General features: G+C 39.1%; 1 protein-coding gene across 1 annotated transcript; it reads right to left on the bottom strand.

The window, feature by feature from the left end:
- Positions 1-1,223: 1,223 nt before the first annotated feature.
- On the bottom strand, positions 1,224-17,361 carry LOC135466209 (peroxisomal ATPase PEX6-like). The gene is made up of 20 exons (XM_064743613.1): positions 15,980-17,361; positions 14,583-14,749; positions 14,021-14,061; positions 13,409-13,551; positions 13,038-13,189; positions 12,394-12,502; positions 12,132-12,204; positions 11,383-11,460; positions 11,024-11,169; positions 10,776-10,877; positions 10,258-10,334; positions 9,713-9,842; positions 7,836-7,956; positions 6,434-6,518; positions 6,219-6,280; positions 5,431-5,539; positions 4,372-4,488; positions 3,571-3,648; positions 3,137-3,276; positions 1,224-2,721 (listed from the first exon to the last, which is right to left on the bottom strand). Exons 1-20 carry the CDS (start codon positions 17,336-17,338, stop codon positions 2,582-2,584), a joined length of 3,429 nt encoding a protein of 1,142 aa, XP_064599683.1. The 5' UTR covers positions 17,339-17,361; the 3' UTR covers positions 1,224-2,581.
- Between the last annotated feature and the right edge of the window lie 160 nt (positions 17,362-17,521).

Below are 17,521 nucleotides of genomic sequence, written 5' to 3'. Positions count from 1 at the left end.
ACATCAAAAAGCTACTATTTTTTCAGTCCTGCTCACCTCAAGCTGTAAAGTTTCGTCCAGCCATAATTCTATAAGGCTGCCTGGATTTTGGAGATCAACATGTGATAGCATGGGTAAAAACAAAATGGCCATCCCATGTTCAGGCACAGGGAAAAAAACCAGTATTGGCCAATCGGTCTGTGACCAGTTAAAGTGTTAAAAAATAACATCATGTAAGCTGAACAGAAATGCTCAGGCTATATGGCCAGCTGAAAATTTTTAAAATTTACATGGCCATAGAAAATTTGGTGACTTTGCACTCTCAAAGATTGCTGTTAACCAGAAAAATATTTTTACTAAAACTTTCACATATGTAATTTTGCATGCTGTCAAAGTTTAGTTCCAGTTAACATTTATCTTAATATGTAAAACTTTATGATGTGATCAGTTTTGTCATATTTTGGCAGGTTTAAAATCTGTATTAAAATGCAGAAGTCTGTGTGGCTTTCTTCATAGTACAGTATAGTACATTAATGAAGTCACTGCAGGAGAACAGGTGGCACTTTGAGAAAGAGTTCTAATCCCATCTATCATTACCTTGTCATTCAATGTGCAATATGTAGTGCAATTATAAGACTGAACAGTTACATTTGTTTTATATTTATTGGATTAGTGTTTAATGCTGTGCTCAAGAATTTTTCAAAAACTTGCATCTGTGGTACAGTGATCTTCCCTGCTCTGCTGTGTCTAATATTGACAGACCTGAGTAGTTATGCATTATTAACACTCAGACTATCATCTATGCATGTTTGGAGCTTTAAGTCACATGTATGCTTTTCATACAACAGGAAAAGATTAGTAAACCAAAGCTGAAAAGCAGAAGTGGCCTAACAGAGGTGTCGGCAACTGTCAGTGACAGGTATAGTCAGTTTTACTTCTTGAGGTTTACAGTTTTTTCCACTGAGGTTGATTTTCTGCCTTCCCATACCATGTCCTGTGTAAATGGACAATCCTCTTGTTTATCATGAAGCTATGCTAACCAAGACATCAATTAAGATTTATATGTAGCAGGCCAGATATGACCTCCCACTGATCAGGTTCTAACCAGATACATGGACCCACGAGCGAATCTGTGTGAAATTTCACTGACAATGGTTCAGTTACTAAGTTAGGAGATGTGTTCATCAGTGCTAAAGAAAAATGCATCCATAATATATTACAAAGGTGGAACAAAGGGGCATAACTCAACAAAATAAAATTTTATTTATTTGCTTGTTGTTTATTGCCATACTCAGGAAGTTTTCACGTCAGTGGCAGACACTTGTATGGGTGACGGAAACCAGTGACCATCGGCCCTCGACAGAGTACTGATAAACTGTCTCGCATGTGACATACAGATATGTACACAATTATGGTGGAAGGCAAGTGGTCTTCAATGAATCTTGGAATGAGAAAACTGCCACGAGCTTTGTCGACTTCTTATTGTCACTAAGACTTAACTGGTGGGAGCACCAGTAAAATATTTACAGCAATGTTCATTCTGAATAGGCTTTCTATTCAAATGGAGATATATTTAATAAATTCATCAAAGTTAGCCACCATGCATGAATCTCTTTTGAATGTTTCTGCATGGACTGACCTGATGATGGTCTCTGCCATGTGATTAACGACATAAAAACCCAAATGACAACAAATATTATATTATGGGTGCCATATAATTGTACTGCTTTGTTTCAGTTTGAGTAAATCTTGAGTAGTTGCATCAGACATTTACAGATTGGTAATCTCAAACAAATGAGAACAGAGACAGAAACAAAATCAACAAATACACGTCCTTGTTTCAGTTCTTGTTTAGTCACGTCACATCAGGTTGCACCTCTGTATCATGGATACATTTTGACACAACCACAGTTACAAGTACAACACAAAACCATGATCACTGTAAAATTTTCCAACATATGAATTAATCCATAAACCAGATCACGGATTAACATGTGGCTAACGTGTAGCACAAACTGTGACACTAATGTCTATCAGTACCACTCCTGTAATAATCAGGTTCTTAATACCGTATTGTAATATCACAGAAATGCCGGATTTCATCCAAATGGGGTGATTCATCTGACATGAAGCAAAAGACTTTAGTACAAACAATATTTGGTCCATGTATATTTCAACCACATCCACTTCAACTCATCTGATATATCTTTATGGATTGCTGAATATATGGAGCAGAGTACTACATAAGAGACCTTCACAGAGAAACCAAAATGTCCCAAAAGTAATTCATGTTGTCTTGGCAGTTTCACTTGTGACCTCTAAAATGTACTTTCGTATAACAAATATGGATATAAAGCCTCATTTCCATAAACACGACACTGACATAAGCAGCGGTCTTCATTATTATATCTTCACACACACTGATTTAATCACACGTCAACAGATTTTTTCACATCACAGCATGATATTTTCTCATATCCTGCACAAGTATAAATCACTCATTGTTTATTGTGTTGATTGTTTTGATACAGTGGTAGGAATATCTAATAAAGCGGGAAAACTGTGATTGTTCCCTCTAATTGTCTCCCTCAAACAGCAGCGTTTATTTTCGAGCTGCTAAGGATTTCCTGAGTTGGTCATAACGGCGAAGCTCTGCCTCAGATACCGATGGACTGAGTTTACTCAAGGCCGTTAGAAAGTCTCCCTGCCTTACTGCCACTGAGCTCTGGTCAACTGTCTTTCCTGAAAAAACGTGAGAAGGATTTTCTACAATGACATGAAGTAAGCCAACTATGCAGAGGATCCTGGTAACTAACCTGTCACGAAGTCGTTTCTACATGGGGACATCTACTACATGAGATGACCTACACATATGCACACCACAGAGAAGAGAAGTTTTCTTCCCTTATGTCAGACAAACATCCACATGAGTCACAAGCTTACTGTCTGGACTAAGGCGCCACAAGCAGAGAACATGCTTGTAATGTTATGAGGTCATCATGAATGTAAGTACTGGCCAGGATTTTCATATTCATTTCATAGCTCATATCAACTAGTTTCACAACAGACCTGGAGCTCCCCAATATGCTGTAGTCTGCAGCAGATCATATCAAATTACAATTTTGTCTGTATAACCTGAACAACTGCACACACTAACCTGCTTCAAGTTCATCTATTTTTCTCTTCACAGCATTTAACATGGCATCAGAGCACAGGGCATAGAAGTCAGCTCCAGTCAAAGTCATTGGACATTGCTCTGCCACAATTTGAAGGTTGACGTCTGCATCGAAGGTAAACCTGCCAAAAGGCACAGAAATATCTCATTTTAACAAATGTAACAACAATGATACTACATACTATAACACAGTACATAATCCCATACTGACTATTACAAGCTCACTAATTTGGTACTCCTGTAGACCATTTGCTTGCTGCATTATAAACCATGAATAAATATCATCAATTTCAGGTGATTAATCTCAACATGTCTGATTTCAATTTGATTTTTTTTCTTGCACTATACCATCTACAAAACAAAAATATGCAACATCAATCAAAAAAAATAAAGAAGTAACAAAATGAAAAACCTACTTCCTTGTTAATGCCTCCAAAATTTTCACCTGAGACTTTTTATCAGTACTGACCCCTAAGAAGAGCGGTTTGTCAAATCTGAAATAAAAGCACATGATCAGACGTGCTCACATACTGAGTGGTGAAAATGTCTGCCTGTCAACATTTTTCTTTTTTATGTTCATTTTGCTTAATTATGCTTATATCATAGTTTTGTCACTGATAATGGCTGTGGCTGTATTTGAGCAATGACACATCTTTGATACAGAAGACATGTGATATACATTTCCACAAATTTAACCACATTTCTTGTACACAAATGTCTCCTGATTGCACTATATTAGTATCATACAGAGATGATAGCATTGAAAAAATGTTTTACCATATCACTTACATTGCATGTGCTGTGCTCTACACTCATTTGACATCACTGCCACCAATAGACAAGATTGACCTTTGGAGCCTGTGCCATGCACATGGGCCCGTTTACACTTAGCTTCTCCACTGGTGTCCCTGTACCGACCTAACATGCCTATAAACAGCATTCATCAGTAAAACTGTGTCAGGTGAATCATGTTGACCATACTTCAAGTATTGGTGGAAACAGAAGTTGACAAAGATTTCGTATTTTCTGAAATCAATTCCTACCTTACCTTATCACCGTGACCCCAGAGGCTTCAGTGTTGTTCAAGATTTCTGTACAAAATTCGCTAGTGGTGGCAGTGATATACAGCAAATGTAGGGAGAGACGCACACGCAGCATTAGGCATATGCACATATACATGTACACGGTTAATACACTAAAGGGAGATAACTGCGTACCTCCCTGGACGGAGTAAGGCTGGATCAAGCAGGTCTGGTCTGTTTGTTGCTCCGATCACAAACACATCCAGTGACTTGTGTAATCCATCAAGCTCTGCCAGCATTTGGGACACCACTCTGTAACAAGCCATGTAATGGTTAGCTCTATTATAAATACCTCATGCACATTATAAGCAAGCCTTTGACAGACTGAATTGTTTTACGTCTCACTGCTGATGACAAGAACAATGAGGCTGTGTCTTCAAGTTCAACACTGCTAGGTTTTACTACAACTTAGTACTACTTCAGTGTAACGTACTACTCCTACTGAACCTCTCAAACACACAATTTTTGGTACTTTCCACAAAATTTTTTGGGCGTGACGCGACAATATTCTTGGTTGTAACGACGAATCGCCAAACATGACATTGAGTAAGGTAATTATGCTAGGATGGCAAGAGCATATAAAGGAAAGTTTGTTGTTTTTGGCTACACATCATTGATGGGTGACACAAAAGTGGAAAAGAAATACGACTTTTGTTCCCATATTTTCCTTTCAACACATACAATATCGGTGTTAATACACTGCAATTTTTTAACAATTACAGCAATTCAGACGATCTTTAATGTCAGTAACTTTGGTACCTGATGATGTGGAATGATTTCCTTCCCGTTCTGACTGGTTCCCTACATCCACAACTTGATCGCTGTTGTAAATGTGCAATATTCTTGACAATGACGTTTAATCCCGAGGAATAAATAAATCATTTTTTTCTGCTGTTAGGCTTATAGTGGAGAAAACATCTTAAAAATGTGCATAAACTCCTTCACAAACTGTCTCACAAGCCGAACCAGTGACAGAGTTCTGTTACTCATGGGTTTATAGAAGAATGCACGGAGGTAAGACCATGATGTGGACTGGAGGAAATCCACATGCAGTGTGAAGACGTACACAAGCTGCACCTTCATCACATGAACAATCATGCTTTGATCTGGAGAAGTGATCAAAAGAAAAAATAAACCTAAAATATGTTTGCTTCACAAGCCGCAAGTTTCTTCACAAGGCAAGATAAGCCTTACCTATCCATGACACCCCCCGAGTCCCCACTACGGCCTCGATTGGGGGCCAGACTGTCCAACTCATCAAAGAATATCACGCACGGGCTTGCATCCCGTGCACGGCTGAACACTGGAACAAGGAAAAAGATTTTAAAAAGAGAGTAAGAATGCATGTTGTGGTATAACTATTCATGAAAAACTTCTGGATGATAGAAAGAGAAATTTGTAACCATGGACATAAGGAAACACACTGCACAGGCTATGGACATCTGTTTCAATCCAAAAATTCAAACATACTTTTAGTGTAAGTCAAAGTATTTTTTGAATACTACAAATGTATAATTCTTACCAAAGGCATAGGCAAATGTCTATTTTACCCTCTTTCAACCAAAACTTCAATTAAAGACAACACTCTGTAAACTTAAGAGCAACTCTTTGACCTGCTAATTACATGTATTAGAAAAAGGCCATAATTTTACCAAGCAGACTCAGACAACATTCCTCCAACTCTATGTCTCCAAAGAGAGAATAGCTGAAAGATTTGGAATTGGGCATATCAAGGTAACCTGGGAAAAATCAATTCTGAAAATGTTGCATTTTTATATGCTTTCCACAATTCCATCAATTCACTATGGAGGTAATGTGGTCAAGGATAAAAAACTTATGATGATACCCACTAACAGACCATCTTTAATAAGGGGTCAAAATAAAGTGAACCAAAAAACAGAACTGCTCCACAAAAATCCAAAGTCTGAATTATGAGAAACTCTTCTACAGTCATTCCCATATAAGTATGCTTCCCTTCTTACCTTCTCTCACATTTTCTTCACTCTGACCAATATACTTGTTGATCAGCTCAGGGCCTTTTACACTAAAATGTAAAACATTTTGATAAGATTTTTATAAATACACAAAATCGTAAGATTTTCATATCAGTTGTCAACATCTGAATATATGTATAGTAATTATTGCTGCTTAAAGTTCCTTTGAAATTCATTCTCTTGAACATATCATAACAGATTACCTTAAGAAATTAAGTGAACACTCTGTGGCAACAGCTTTGGCCAGCAGTGTTTTCCCTGAGCCAGGGGGGCCATACAGCAAAACACCTGGCAAGTGAGACAAGAGAAAAAAATACAAAATCAGGACAATATTTACAATGAAATGTTTGCTTACATAAATATGAAAAAAATCTTCTGGATTTACACAGCTTTAATAGATAGCTATAAACGAACGTTCATGAATAATGCTGCATAAACTGTATTATGATGGTGATTAGGCATAACCTAGTGTATAAACACAGACACTGCATAAACACAGACACTGCACCTGCAACTGGACTCAAACTCATACACCATCATGATGAGAGACTACAGCAGAGGAACAGTATATATATGTATCTATTTAGCTAGCGACATAGCGGTGGCCTCTGCAGTGCATAACCTTAGCATTCAAACATGACAGAGACCATCAATACCCATGATCATATGACAGAGACCATCAATACCCATGATCATATGACAGAGACCATCAATACCCATGATCATATGACAGAGACCATCAATACCCATGATCATATGACAGAGACCATCAATACCCATGATCATATGACAGAGACCATCAATACCCATGATCATATGACAGAGACCATCAATACCCATGATCATATGACAGAGACCATAGGTACCCATAATCACATGACAGAGATCTTAAGTGCCCATGATCACGTGACAGAGACCATAGGTAACCATGATCACATGACAGAGACCGTAAGTGCCTATGATCGCATGACAGAGACCATAAGTACCCTGATCACATGGCAGAGAACGTATTTATTTATTTTATATGACTAGTGTTTTATGCTCTACTCAAAAATATTTCACTTATACGACGACAGCCAGCATTATGGTGGGAGGAAACCGGGCAGAATCTGGGAAAACCCACAGCCATCCACAGGTTGCTGGGAGACATTTCCATGTACGGCTGGAGAGGAAGCCAGCTTGAGCTGGACTTGAGCTCACAGCGACCACATTGGTGAGAGGCTACTGGGTCATTACGCTGCGGTAGGTGCACATGATCACAAGACAGAGACCGTAGGTCCCAATGATCATATGACAGAAACCATAAGTGCCCATGATCCCATGACAGAGACCGTAGGTGCCCATGATTACACGACATAGTCCGTAGGTCCCCATGATCACAGAACAGAGATCGTAGGTACCTGTGATCATAGAACAGAGACTGTAGGTCCCCATGATCATATGACAGAGATCGTAAGTGCCCATAATCACATGGTAGAGAGAGTAGGTCCCCATGATCACATCACTGAGACCGTAAGTGCCTATGATCACATGACAAAGATCGTAAGTGCCCATGATCACATGACAGAGACTGTAGGTACCCCTGATCACAGACAGTTAACAGACCTGATCTGCGAAGACCAGCAGCCAGGAGCTCCGGGTGTTGTAATGGCAGCTGGATCGTGTCCAGGATCTCGGTTTTTACATTGGCCAATCCACCAATGTCTTCCCATCTCACGTCGGGAATCTGAAACAGAAACCAACAGATGATTCATTTTTACCTCCTGGACCAAGGGCCTGCAAGGTGTGGTCAACAACAATGTCAGGTTGGTCAGTCAGTTATATGGATTTGCTGGTTAACTCTGTGTACTGTCATACATTGACAAATATATCCCTACTCTTAAATTCAAATTAATCGGGAAGATTTATCGTTGACAGGAGTTGTGCACTGTATCATAGACAGTAGAGAAAACAACAATTTTTATAACAACCCAGCATTATATTTCCGACATCACAGCTACAGCTCGATCCTAACCTTAAATCCACTTCCCACTGTGGCTGGACGATCAGTGTATGGCACGCTGACTACACGCGTATGAACGGCTGACGGTGAGCACATCTGCTGTCACTATCGGCATGTAATCCAGTCATCATACGCGGGTGATGGTTGGATCATGGTGCTCAGATTTTATGACATTACTGAGCCAGTAATTTGAGATTCAGTTTACACTCAGGCCCTTCCAAATCCAATAAACCGGCACTAGTTTTGTCAATGCCTTATACGGGCAAAAATCATTATAAAATTGTGTAAATCTGTTCCGATGCCATGGCCGTAAACTTCATCTCAGGACCGAGCTTGAATTCACACAGTTTCATGCATTACTGTATTACTGAAAATATGACATGGTGGCCTTTCAATCCACGCCAGTAAAGTCACATGTGTGTTTTTAAGTACTTGTTGAAAACAGGACTTGGTAGCCGTCTGAACCTCGCTAATCATAGGCACATGTTTAAAATGGGGAACAAGGACCCAAGCTTGAACTTTCAGCTATCTAGAATGGAGTAAATAGTGACCCTGAATGCTGGATAAAGTATATACCTGTAGCATTCTCCCTCTGGGGCTTATTGTGTCCTGGTCATGTATAAAAGCCATCTGAAGAACAGCTCATTTACTGAGAAGATACGGCATTTGTGTATCAAGCTTCTGTCACCAAAAAGAAACAGCACGCTGAATGTTTTTCACACAAGAGATTTGCGCCTTGTCTTGTTGCACAGCTTACAGTTTATTTCCATTACAATGTCAATAGCTTTCTTCAGCTTGGCATTACCAACGTTTAGTCAACTAAAACCCTAGGGCTGCAGGGTGGACAATTGGACAGTGTTTTAACACAAGCTTTCCCATTATAGCACTAATTTCACTTTCAGCTGACACAAAATCGGATGTGCATGCCACGATACAAGGGCACAGATGTGAAGGGAGATAGTTTTGTTAAGTAGCTTTCAGCACAGTTATCTCTTGCATTATCTCTTCGTGGTTTGCACTAGCCATGAACAGTGTTAAGAGCGTTTTCTGTGAATAATAAATTTGCTATGCCAAATTTTCGCGATTTGCAGGCCGACATTTTGATTTTTTTATTTATTTGATTGGTGTTTTACGCTGTCCTCAAGAGTATTTCACTTCTACGATGGCAACCTGCATTATGGTAGGAAGAAACCAGACAGAGCCCAGTGAAAACTCACGACCATCCGCAGGTTGCTGACAGACCTTCCCACGTACGTTCGCAGAGGAAGCCACCCTGAGTTGGGACTTGAATTCACAGCGACTGCACTGGTAAGAGGCTTCTGGATCATTACGCTGTGCTAGGGCGCTAACCAACTGAGCCATGGAGGCACCCCCCCCCCTCCCCACCGACATTTCAAACCCTGTATGGAAATATATACATATAAGATGTATATACATGTACACATAATGCAATTAATTGATGTTGTTGTTATTGTCTTACGTTTGGTGACCCCAAGGAGCTGGAGTGGGCAGATTGAAGGGTATCCAGGGCCTGGAGAATGTCCAACATCTGAACTTTAACCCCAGCTGACCTCAAAGCCTCTTCCTGAGCCTCTGTCGGCCACACTCGGCTTGGAAAGCAAAGAATTCAGCTAAAGCTGTTTACATGACATATTTTTATTGGTTGGACAACAATGTTCAGCTGCCAGTCTTTGGGCTACTACTAGTTATGCCAGACTGATGATCATAAACAATTTTTCAACTCTAATAATTTCAGGAAGATTGCAGTCAGCCATTTTACAACCACTTATACTATCTGCTTGGTGTAATGCACATCAAATCTCCTCCCTTTACCAGAGGGTCTTTACTGTTGTGTACACTTGATTATCAGGCATAAATGTCAGGATTTAAAACAATTTCATTTCTTTTGATTTGCATGACTACGTGAGTTTTATGGTGGTCTTTATTCATTGCCTGTAACACGCTTTCAATTTTAACAAGGTAATTACTGCAAGAAAGTAAAATATCATCCAACACTTTTCTCACCACTGCTTGCAGATCCTTGTGATGGCTGCTTTCTTCACTACAGCCAACAAGGCTACAAAATCCCCTAGAACAAATCCCTGGATAATGAAACATAGAATAGTGTTACTGCTATACTACTTCTTCTGAAATGAATATAAACCACATGTCTACACTTAAAACAGGACTAGAGCAATGATTAAAAACCTTAAATAATTCTTTTTTTTTTCAAAACACCAAGAAGTATTGTGAATTCTGAGAGAGGAAATATGTTTTGTGAAAGAGAATGTCATTTACTTGTTAATTTATGATGTACATGTATATGTATAAATATCAGCATTCAAAACTGATTTTCTTTATGTGTAAAAACTAATGTGTCTTAAGAATTTCTTCTTCAAGGATACTTGTATTTTCTGCTTGCTTTCAACAACTGCTCAGATACTATATATACGTTGAAGATAAGCATGCCACTTGCACATGTTTTACATAACCAGTGTTTAGTGCTGCCAGCAAATAAAGCAGGAAGGGAGACAACTACGTACAGCTGTTCTCTGAGCAATGTGAGCCGGATCAATATCAGACGAGAAGTTGGTCTCTGCTAACAGACCCTGTATCATCTTAGATCTTTCACGTTCTGAGGGCACCTGCAAGTCAAGAAATCAAAACAGACGGATCTTTAATGTCACATACAGAAGTAAGGACTGACAAATGTCATATAGACAATCTGACAAAATTTACCTGTATCTAATTCCAGTTTCATGCTCCATGATTGATGCTCAAATATACTCACCTCTATAGCCACATGGTGAAGAAAACTTTGCTGCATATCATGTGATACAAGTTTGGAATGTGTGGTTGTTGCAACAACAATAACAGGGAAATCTCCAAGTGAAAGTAGCTTTGTCATGTCATGAAAACTTTTTGCCACTCGTGTATCTGAAAACAATAAACAAATAATGCCAGACACAGACCTTAGAAAACAGCAGCTATAGTTATCTACTGCTCACATTGAATTATTGGTAATAAAGTTAACTGTAAACTTTCAAATGGACTTGGTGCAAGTTCTTTTAACCACAGAGCCAATTAATGACCGGTAAATTAAATAACTATCTGATTGAGACTGTAGTGTTCTAACAAGTAATTTCTTACCTTCAACATTTCTTTCACGGTCTTTCCCAAGAACATGAATATTTTGAAGCAGTAAAACACATGGAGAATAGAAGGCAGCTGGAATGGAGATGTACAGATTGGGATATAAAAAAAAAAACAGCCATCAAAGTCATGGCTAACATATTACATCTGAAAAGGTTGACAGGGGTTGCAAAACACAAGTATACTTACATCATATGTCCATTTCATGTTTGTATTTATTTCATCATTTGACTTGTGTGATTGATTCTGACGTTTTGACTTCAAGCCTCAGCCCTAACCAGCCATAATCGTTATACAAATGAGCCAGTGAGGGCCATTGCATGTTAACAGATTTTCAGGGATCTCCTTCATACAAAACCCCCTGTTTATTCCTTGTCCTGAACCAGCCATGATCTTAATACAAATGAGCCAGTGAGGGCCACTGTATGTTAACAGATTTTCAGGGATCTCCTTCATACAAAACCCCCTGTTTATTCCTTGTCCTGAACCAGCCATGATCTTTATACAAAGGAGCCAGTGAGGGCCATTGCATGTCAACAGATTATCAGAGATCTCCTTCATACAAAACCCCCCTGTTTATTTCTTGTCCTGAACCAGCCATGATCTTTATACAAAGGAGCCAGTGAGGCCATTGTATGTTAACAGATTATCAGACATCTCCTTCATACAAAACCCGCTGTTTATTCCTTGTCCTGGTGGCTTGACAAATCCAACACATCACAGAATCACAAGAAGAGCATCAGTACCTGATTCTATAGTGTTCTTCAGCCTAGCCTCTGTAGCCCCTGCCGTGTCACCTGTCAATGTGTTACAGCTCACCTACAAATCACCGTATGCAAACAGAAAGAAAACACATGCATATACTCAATCACATTATTTTCTTTTCTGATTTTAATCTCTTGAAACACCTTTACCAAAACTAATTTTTTGTCATACCTTTGTAAACAAACATATATAAAGCCTACAACATGACAGATTTTAATTTTTGACCTTTTTCTTACCTTATACACCTGTAGCCCCCAGCTTCCTTGTGACACAGCTGACCACAGCGGTCTTGCCCACGGCTGCCTGGCCAGTTACCAGGATACAGGGTGATACACCAGATTGACGCCTACTCCTGAAATTACCACCATAAAACCTCCAGCGTAGTTTTCCATAACTCACTACTACAGGTGTGTGTGCATTTCAAACAAGTCAAAATTTAAACACTTGCATCAAACAAGATCAAGACGTTTCTTTCTCCACTTATACCATGGCAGTTGGTGTTATTATTTAGTGTTATTATGAAAGAAGCCACAGTGCCCAGGGTAAATCACAGATAGCTGGCAAGTTACTCACTCGTATGTCATATTGGTCTTCAATCAATGTTAGACTGCACAAGTACTGTCAACAGCTTATAGTCAACAAGACCCCACAAGCAAAGTGAGTCGGGCAGTAAGTAAATTCCCAGTCCAAGGCTGGGGCTGAACCCTTATCTTGTGGTAAGAGTTGTGCATCTTACCACTGAGCCATTTCTTGCCCCCAACAGGAATAAAGTAAGATTCTGTCTGTATTACACAGTTAGACTACACTGGAAAATTTCTATATTGTGACTTGTATATATCTTGAATCAGTTTCTGTGATTATGATCAGGAAATTGGCAGACATCATACCTAGATGACAAATGTGGCAATATTAGAGACTCTATCATATCTGTGTACTTTTCCAAGCCGCTCAAGTGTGTTTTTTCCCAGTAGGACAGATGATCTCCCTTTGACAGGTAGCTCTCCAGTCGAGCTGGGATGTAACTGTGAATACTGCCAACCTGTAACAGGACCATTTTTCTAACCTGATGTTCACAATTCAAAAATTATGTTGATACACAAACAATTTTTGAAGAAAGTTAAAGTTCAATTTTCAAAGTAAATTCCTTGTATTATCTTCAAGGTTGTTAATACATTATATAATGAGATCAATCAGTTCAGCTCTGATAAACATAAATAAATGAACGAATGAAAGTAAAATTGTAACTGTGATAATACACCTGTATAAGTGTTGTGCGTCTGTCATCTGCAATATACGTCTGTCCATCACATGGCTCGGGTTCCACTCGAATGACCTTAAAATATATCATTGGATGTCTTGTCTCTGCACCCTCAGCTAAATTCTGACAAAATCGAGGATCATCTGAAAACCAAACAGACAAATGATATGCAGGAATTTAAAAAGTAGTTTGTCTTTGGATACTAGTAATAACATAAGTCGAATCTAATTTCAGTTATTATACACAGTTGGTCAAAACGTTGTTTCCAGAAATAGAATTTAAGTTCAAAACATAACACTTTAACATCTAACATATATTTAAGACAAACATTAACATACAGTAATGACAGTCTTTACTTTTTAAAAGCCAGTACCTCTTCATACTAAACATAGTGTACCAAAAAAGGATGAACCAAACAGCTCTGTCTAACCAAAAGACTCACTATACATCTAAACCAAAACCTCCTAGTTCTATTGAAAATAAGTTATCTCCCCCAATGCACCAAGTAGGTGTATGTTACTTGAGACTTTTAATACTGGTACAATTTCCATAGAATCTGTCAATCCTCAGCCAACTAGATTTATGATCACAGTTTTCACACAGATGTCATACCTTCACTCCTAACAGCCAGCACGTCACCAACAGAAACAGTTCTGCAAAAAAAAGATATCAACAAACATTAAAAATCTCTCCGATACACAGTTTTTTTTGATTGGTGTTTTACGCCGTACTCAAGAATATTTCACTTATATGACGGCGGCCAGCATTATGGCGGGTGGAAACCGGGCAGAGCCAGGGGGAAACCCACGACCATCCGCAGGTTGCTGACAGGCCTTCTCACGTACGGCCGGAGAGGAAGCCAGCATGAGCTGGAGTTGAACTCACAGCGACCGCATTGGTGAGAGACTCCTGGGTCATTACGCTGCGCTAGCGCTTTAACCGACTGAGCCACAAAGGCCCCTCCGATACACAGAGCTACATAAAACACAGTATTTACTTTTTTATCATTTACTATGAAAGAAACACCAACAATTTTAAACTTCATCAAAATAAATCTACACTGAGATAAACAGAGAAACTTGAAACAATTGTAGTTGACTCCTGTAGGGCAAATATCAGCTTCCAAATGACCATCACAGTTTCAACTGTGTTAAGCATGTTTAATCAATGTTACCTTGGTACTTGGAAATATTTCTTTAGAGCCTCAGTGAAAGATGACAATGGATTGTAATCTCCTGAATTGACCAATGAAATCTGGACTTCTTTGGCAAAAGGCAGTTTGACATCCCATGATTCACTAACTGAGCTCATTGTGTCACTGTGGTGCTGATATGAGTATTTCTGAAGAAAAATAGACACACACTGATAATCACAGATTTCATAGAGTTGCAAGTTATCAGATCCACCACATCCTATATCATTAATGTAAGAACATGGAAACAGGACATAACTAAACCAGAAAGAATATTTAAAGGCAATAGGGTCAATAATTCAAGAATATTTCACTTGTACAACGGCGGCTCACATTATGGTGAGAGGAGCCCAAGACCATCTGCAGGTTGCTGCCACGCTTCCCCATGTGCAGTCAAATAGGAAACCAGCATAAGTTGGACTTGAACTCACAACTGCTTGTCAAAGATACAGTCTTTGTAAGACCAGTAATAAAACTACAACCATATTCTGAAAAGATGACCAAGACTTCTTTATGTCTCAATTTTAGCCAATCATATTGCCTCAATTTTCAGTCTTCACTGACCAATAAGTCCCTTAAATAATGTCTAGCATGTGGATGTTTAGATATATATCAGTAGAGTAATTATAAAAATAATTACCTGATTGTAATTAAATTTAAGCATGCTTATGTTTAGAAGATAAAGAAAATGTATGCTAAATTTCATGGAAATAGGTTCAGTGTTTTAGGAAGAGTTGCACGGGCAAAATCTGAATATATTCAATTTAATATTAAGTAAAGTTCTAAATGAGGGTAAATATTAAATGAATTATGAAACCCTTTTGAAAATAAACGCCAGATTCCATTAAACTGAAGCCCACATAAGTTCAGATGATAGGAAAGATATATGGTAAGTTTCATCAGAATTGATGCTGTAGCTTGGCAGAAGATGAATTGACAAAAAAGACAGACGGGATGACTCCCCTATACTGCCACTCTTAAACTTCATTGAGCGGGGTATAAGACAATGATACTCATGTCCTAAATTATACAATGCTCTATCAACTTAAAGGGAAGATTCCACCACATGTAGACTTTACTAATAGTGTAAGTAATGGGAAAATGCTCATCACTTTCCTCCCCATTTATATCCTCCCCTCCTTCCTGACAGGTCCATATTTACTGGCTTAGAGCCCCATGCTCCGTTTACACTAACATACATCTTTTTTTTTTTACCCTTTGAGCTTTTATGTATCAACTGACTGAACAGAATCCTTGGTTCCCCCTTGAATCAGGCAGACATTCAACCACTTGATCATTGTTGTGCGGTGATTTCACATCACTGAAACAATATATGTTTTTTTTTATAAAGTATGGATAATATTTGGATATAAACTTACTTCAAACACGCAAAGTGGTGACGACAAACTTGAGGGGCAAGGCTGAAGATTGAATAACAAAAGAGGGGAAATGTAGACGTCCTTACTGGAATCAAACTCTCGCTTAAGCATTTTGACTTGTGCCAGTTTAACTGGAGCATTCTGGTAGCTCCTAACAGACTGGACGCAATATCTGCCAGAACCAACAGAAGGCTGGGGGCAATCAACATCACTTCCCGCATCTTCAACTGAGGTTTTTGAATTTACAGTAGTCCCTTTTGATGATGGCTGATGGTCAAGGGACGACACTCGAACAATAGCTCCATCAAACAGTCCGTGTTTAAGCATCAATGACCTTGACATTCCTGCGATGTAGAGAGGATCAAAAGACACTTGTGAGTCCCTCTGGAATAGCAGCTTATGCCACAGATCCTTCTTGGGTAAAACATTTGGACGGAGAACAAAACCTGAAGATTTTCCTGCCACATATCCAAGCCTACCGTCACACTGACCAGATAATGCACTTTCATGATCACATGTTTCTGTATCATCTACACATGCTCCATTCAGCAAAGGTTCTTTGTTCCTATACAACATACTAAGGGGTGAGGAAAAGTCTGAAATGCAAAGGTTGGATATCGCTAAATCAAGACTTTTCTTTGTTGATATTACTTTTGACCTAGAGCCCAGCAGTTCATTTTCATGCGACTCGTGTAAATGTAGGTCATCAATATTCACATCACTGTTGAGAATGATGACAATTTCTGTGTTGACTGTGAGCAAGCCTTGACACACTGGTACACATTCTAATACATGGAGGTCAAAATAATACCCTTGATCAAAGGTAGGATCTTCAAGGAATATCTTGGGAAATGGTGCCAAAAAAATATCACTTTCTCGGACAAGAACTTTTTCTTGACAAACTGAAACAATCAGACCAGCGCCAAATTTCACTTTCTGAGTCCACTGCAAAATGTCTGAATTCTTGGCACCAATTATAACTTTTTGGACAGAGTAAATGTCAAGAGTTTTAATGAAATACAAATCATTCTTGTCTATTTCATAATGGTCTAAGAATGAAGCTGTACACCACACCACAACTGTATGGTCGTGAAACCCATTAAAAGATTCGAAAGTGTCGTCTGCTAAAAACGGAATGCGGTCATTTCCACGACCTCGGATGCGAACCGAAACTAGAAGAACGCTGTCAACATCAGCACCGGCTTTTCGCAATCCAGCAACGAAAGTGCTCTCATCTGTGTCAATGTCAAATCGCTCCGCGGTCTGTTCAGAAACTGTCAGATGAAAAGGGTGGACATCTTTTGGGTTCTGTGAGATGTTGAACTTCACACAAAGCGACTGAGAAGCTTCCGAAGTCATCTTAAAGGCGTAGTTATCATCCGTCATCCCCAAACAGCCATGAGCTTTGTCCCACACTCTCCACTCATCGCCTTTATGTTGACAAAGTTTCTTATAAACGCAGTATTTCGTCTCATACGCTAGTCATGGAGAATACCACGCAGGCGCATTAACAAACGATAGCGAAAGCAACACGTGCTTCCG

Source organism: Liolophura sinensis, chromosome 6 (genome assembly GCF_032854445.1).
Source record: "Liolophura sinensis isolate JHLJ2023 chromosome 6, CUHK_Ljap_v2, whole genome shotgun sequence".
NCBI lineage: Eukaryota > Metazoa > Mollusca > Polyplacophora > Chitonida > Chitonidae > Liolophura > Liolophura sinensis.
The sequence above is the reverse complement of the archived record's forward strand: the minus strand, read 5'-3'. Positions and strand labels throughout refer to the sequence as shown.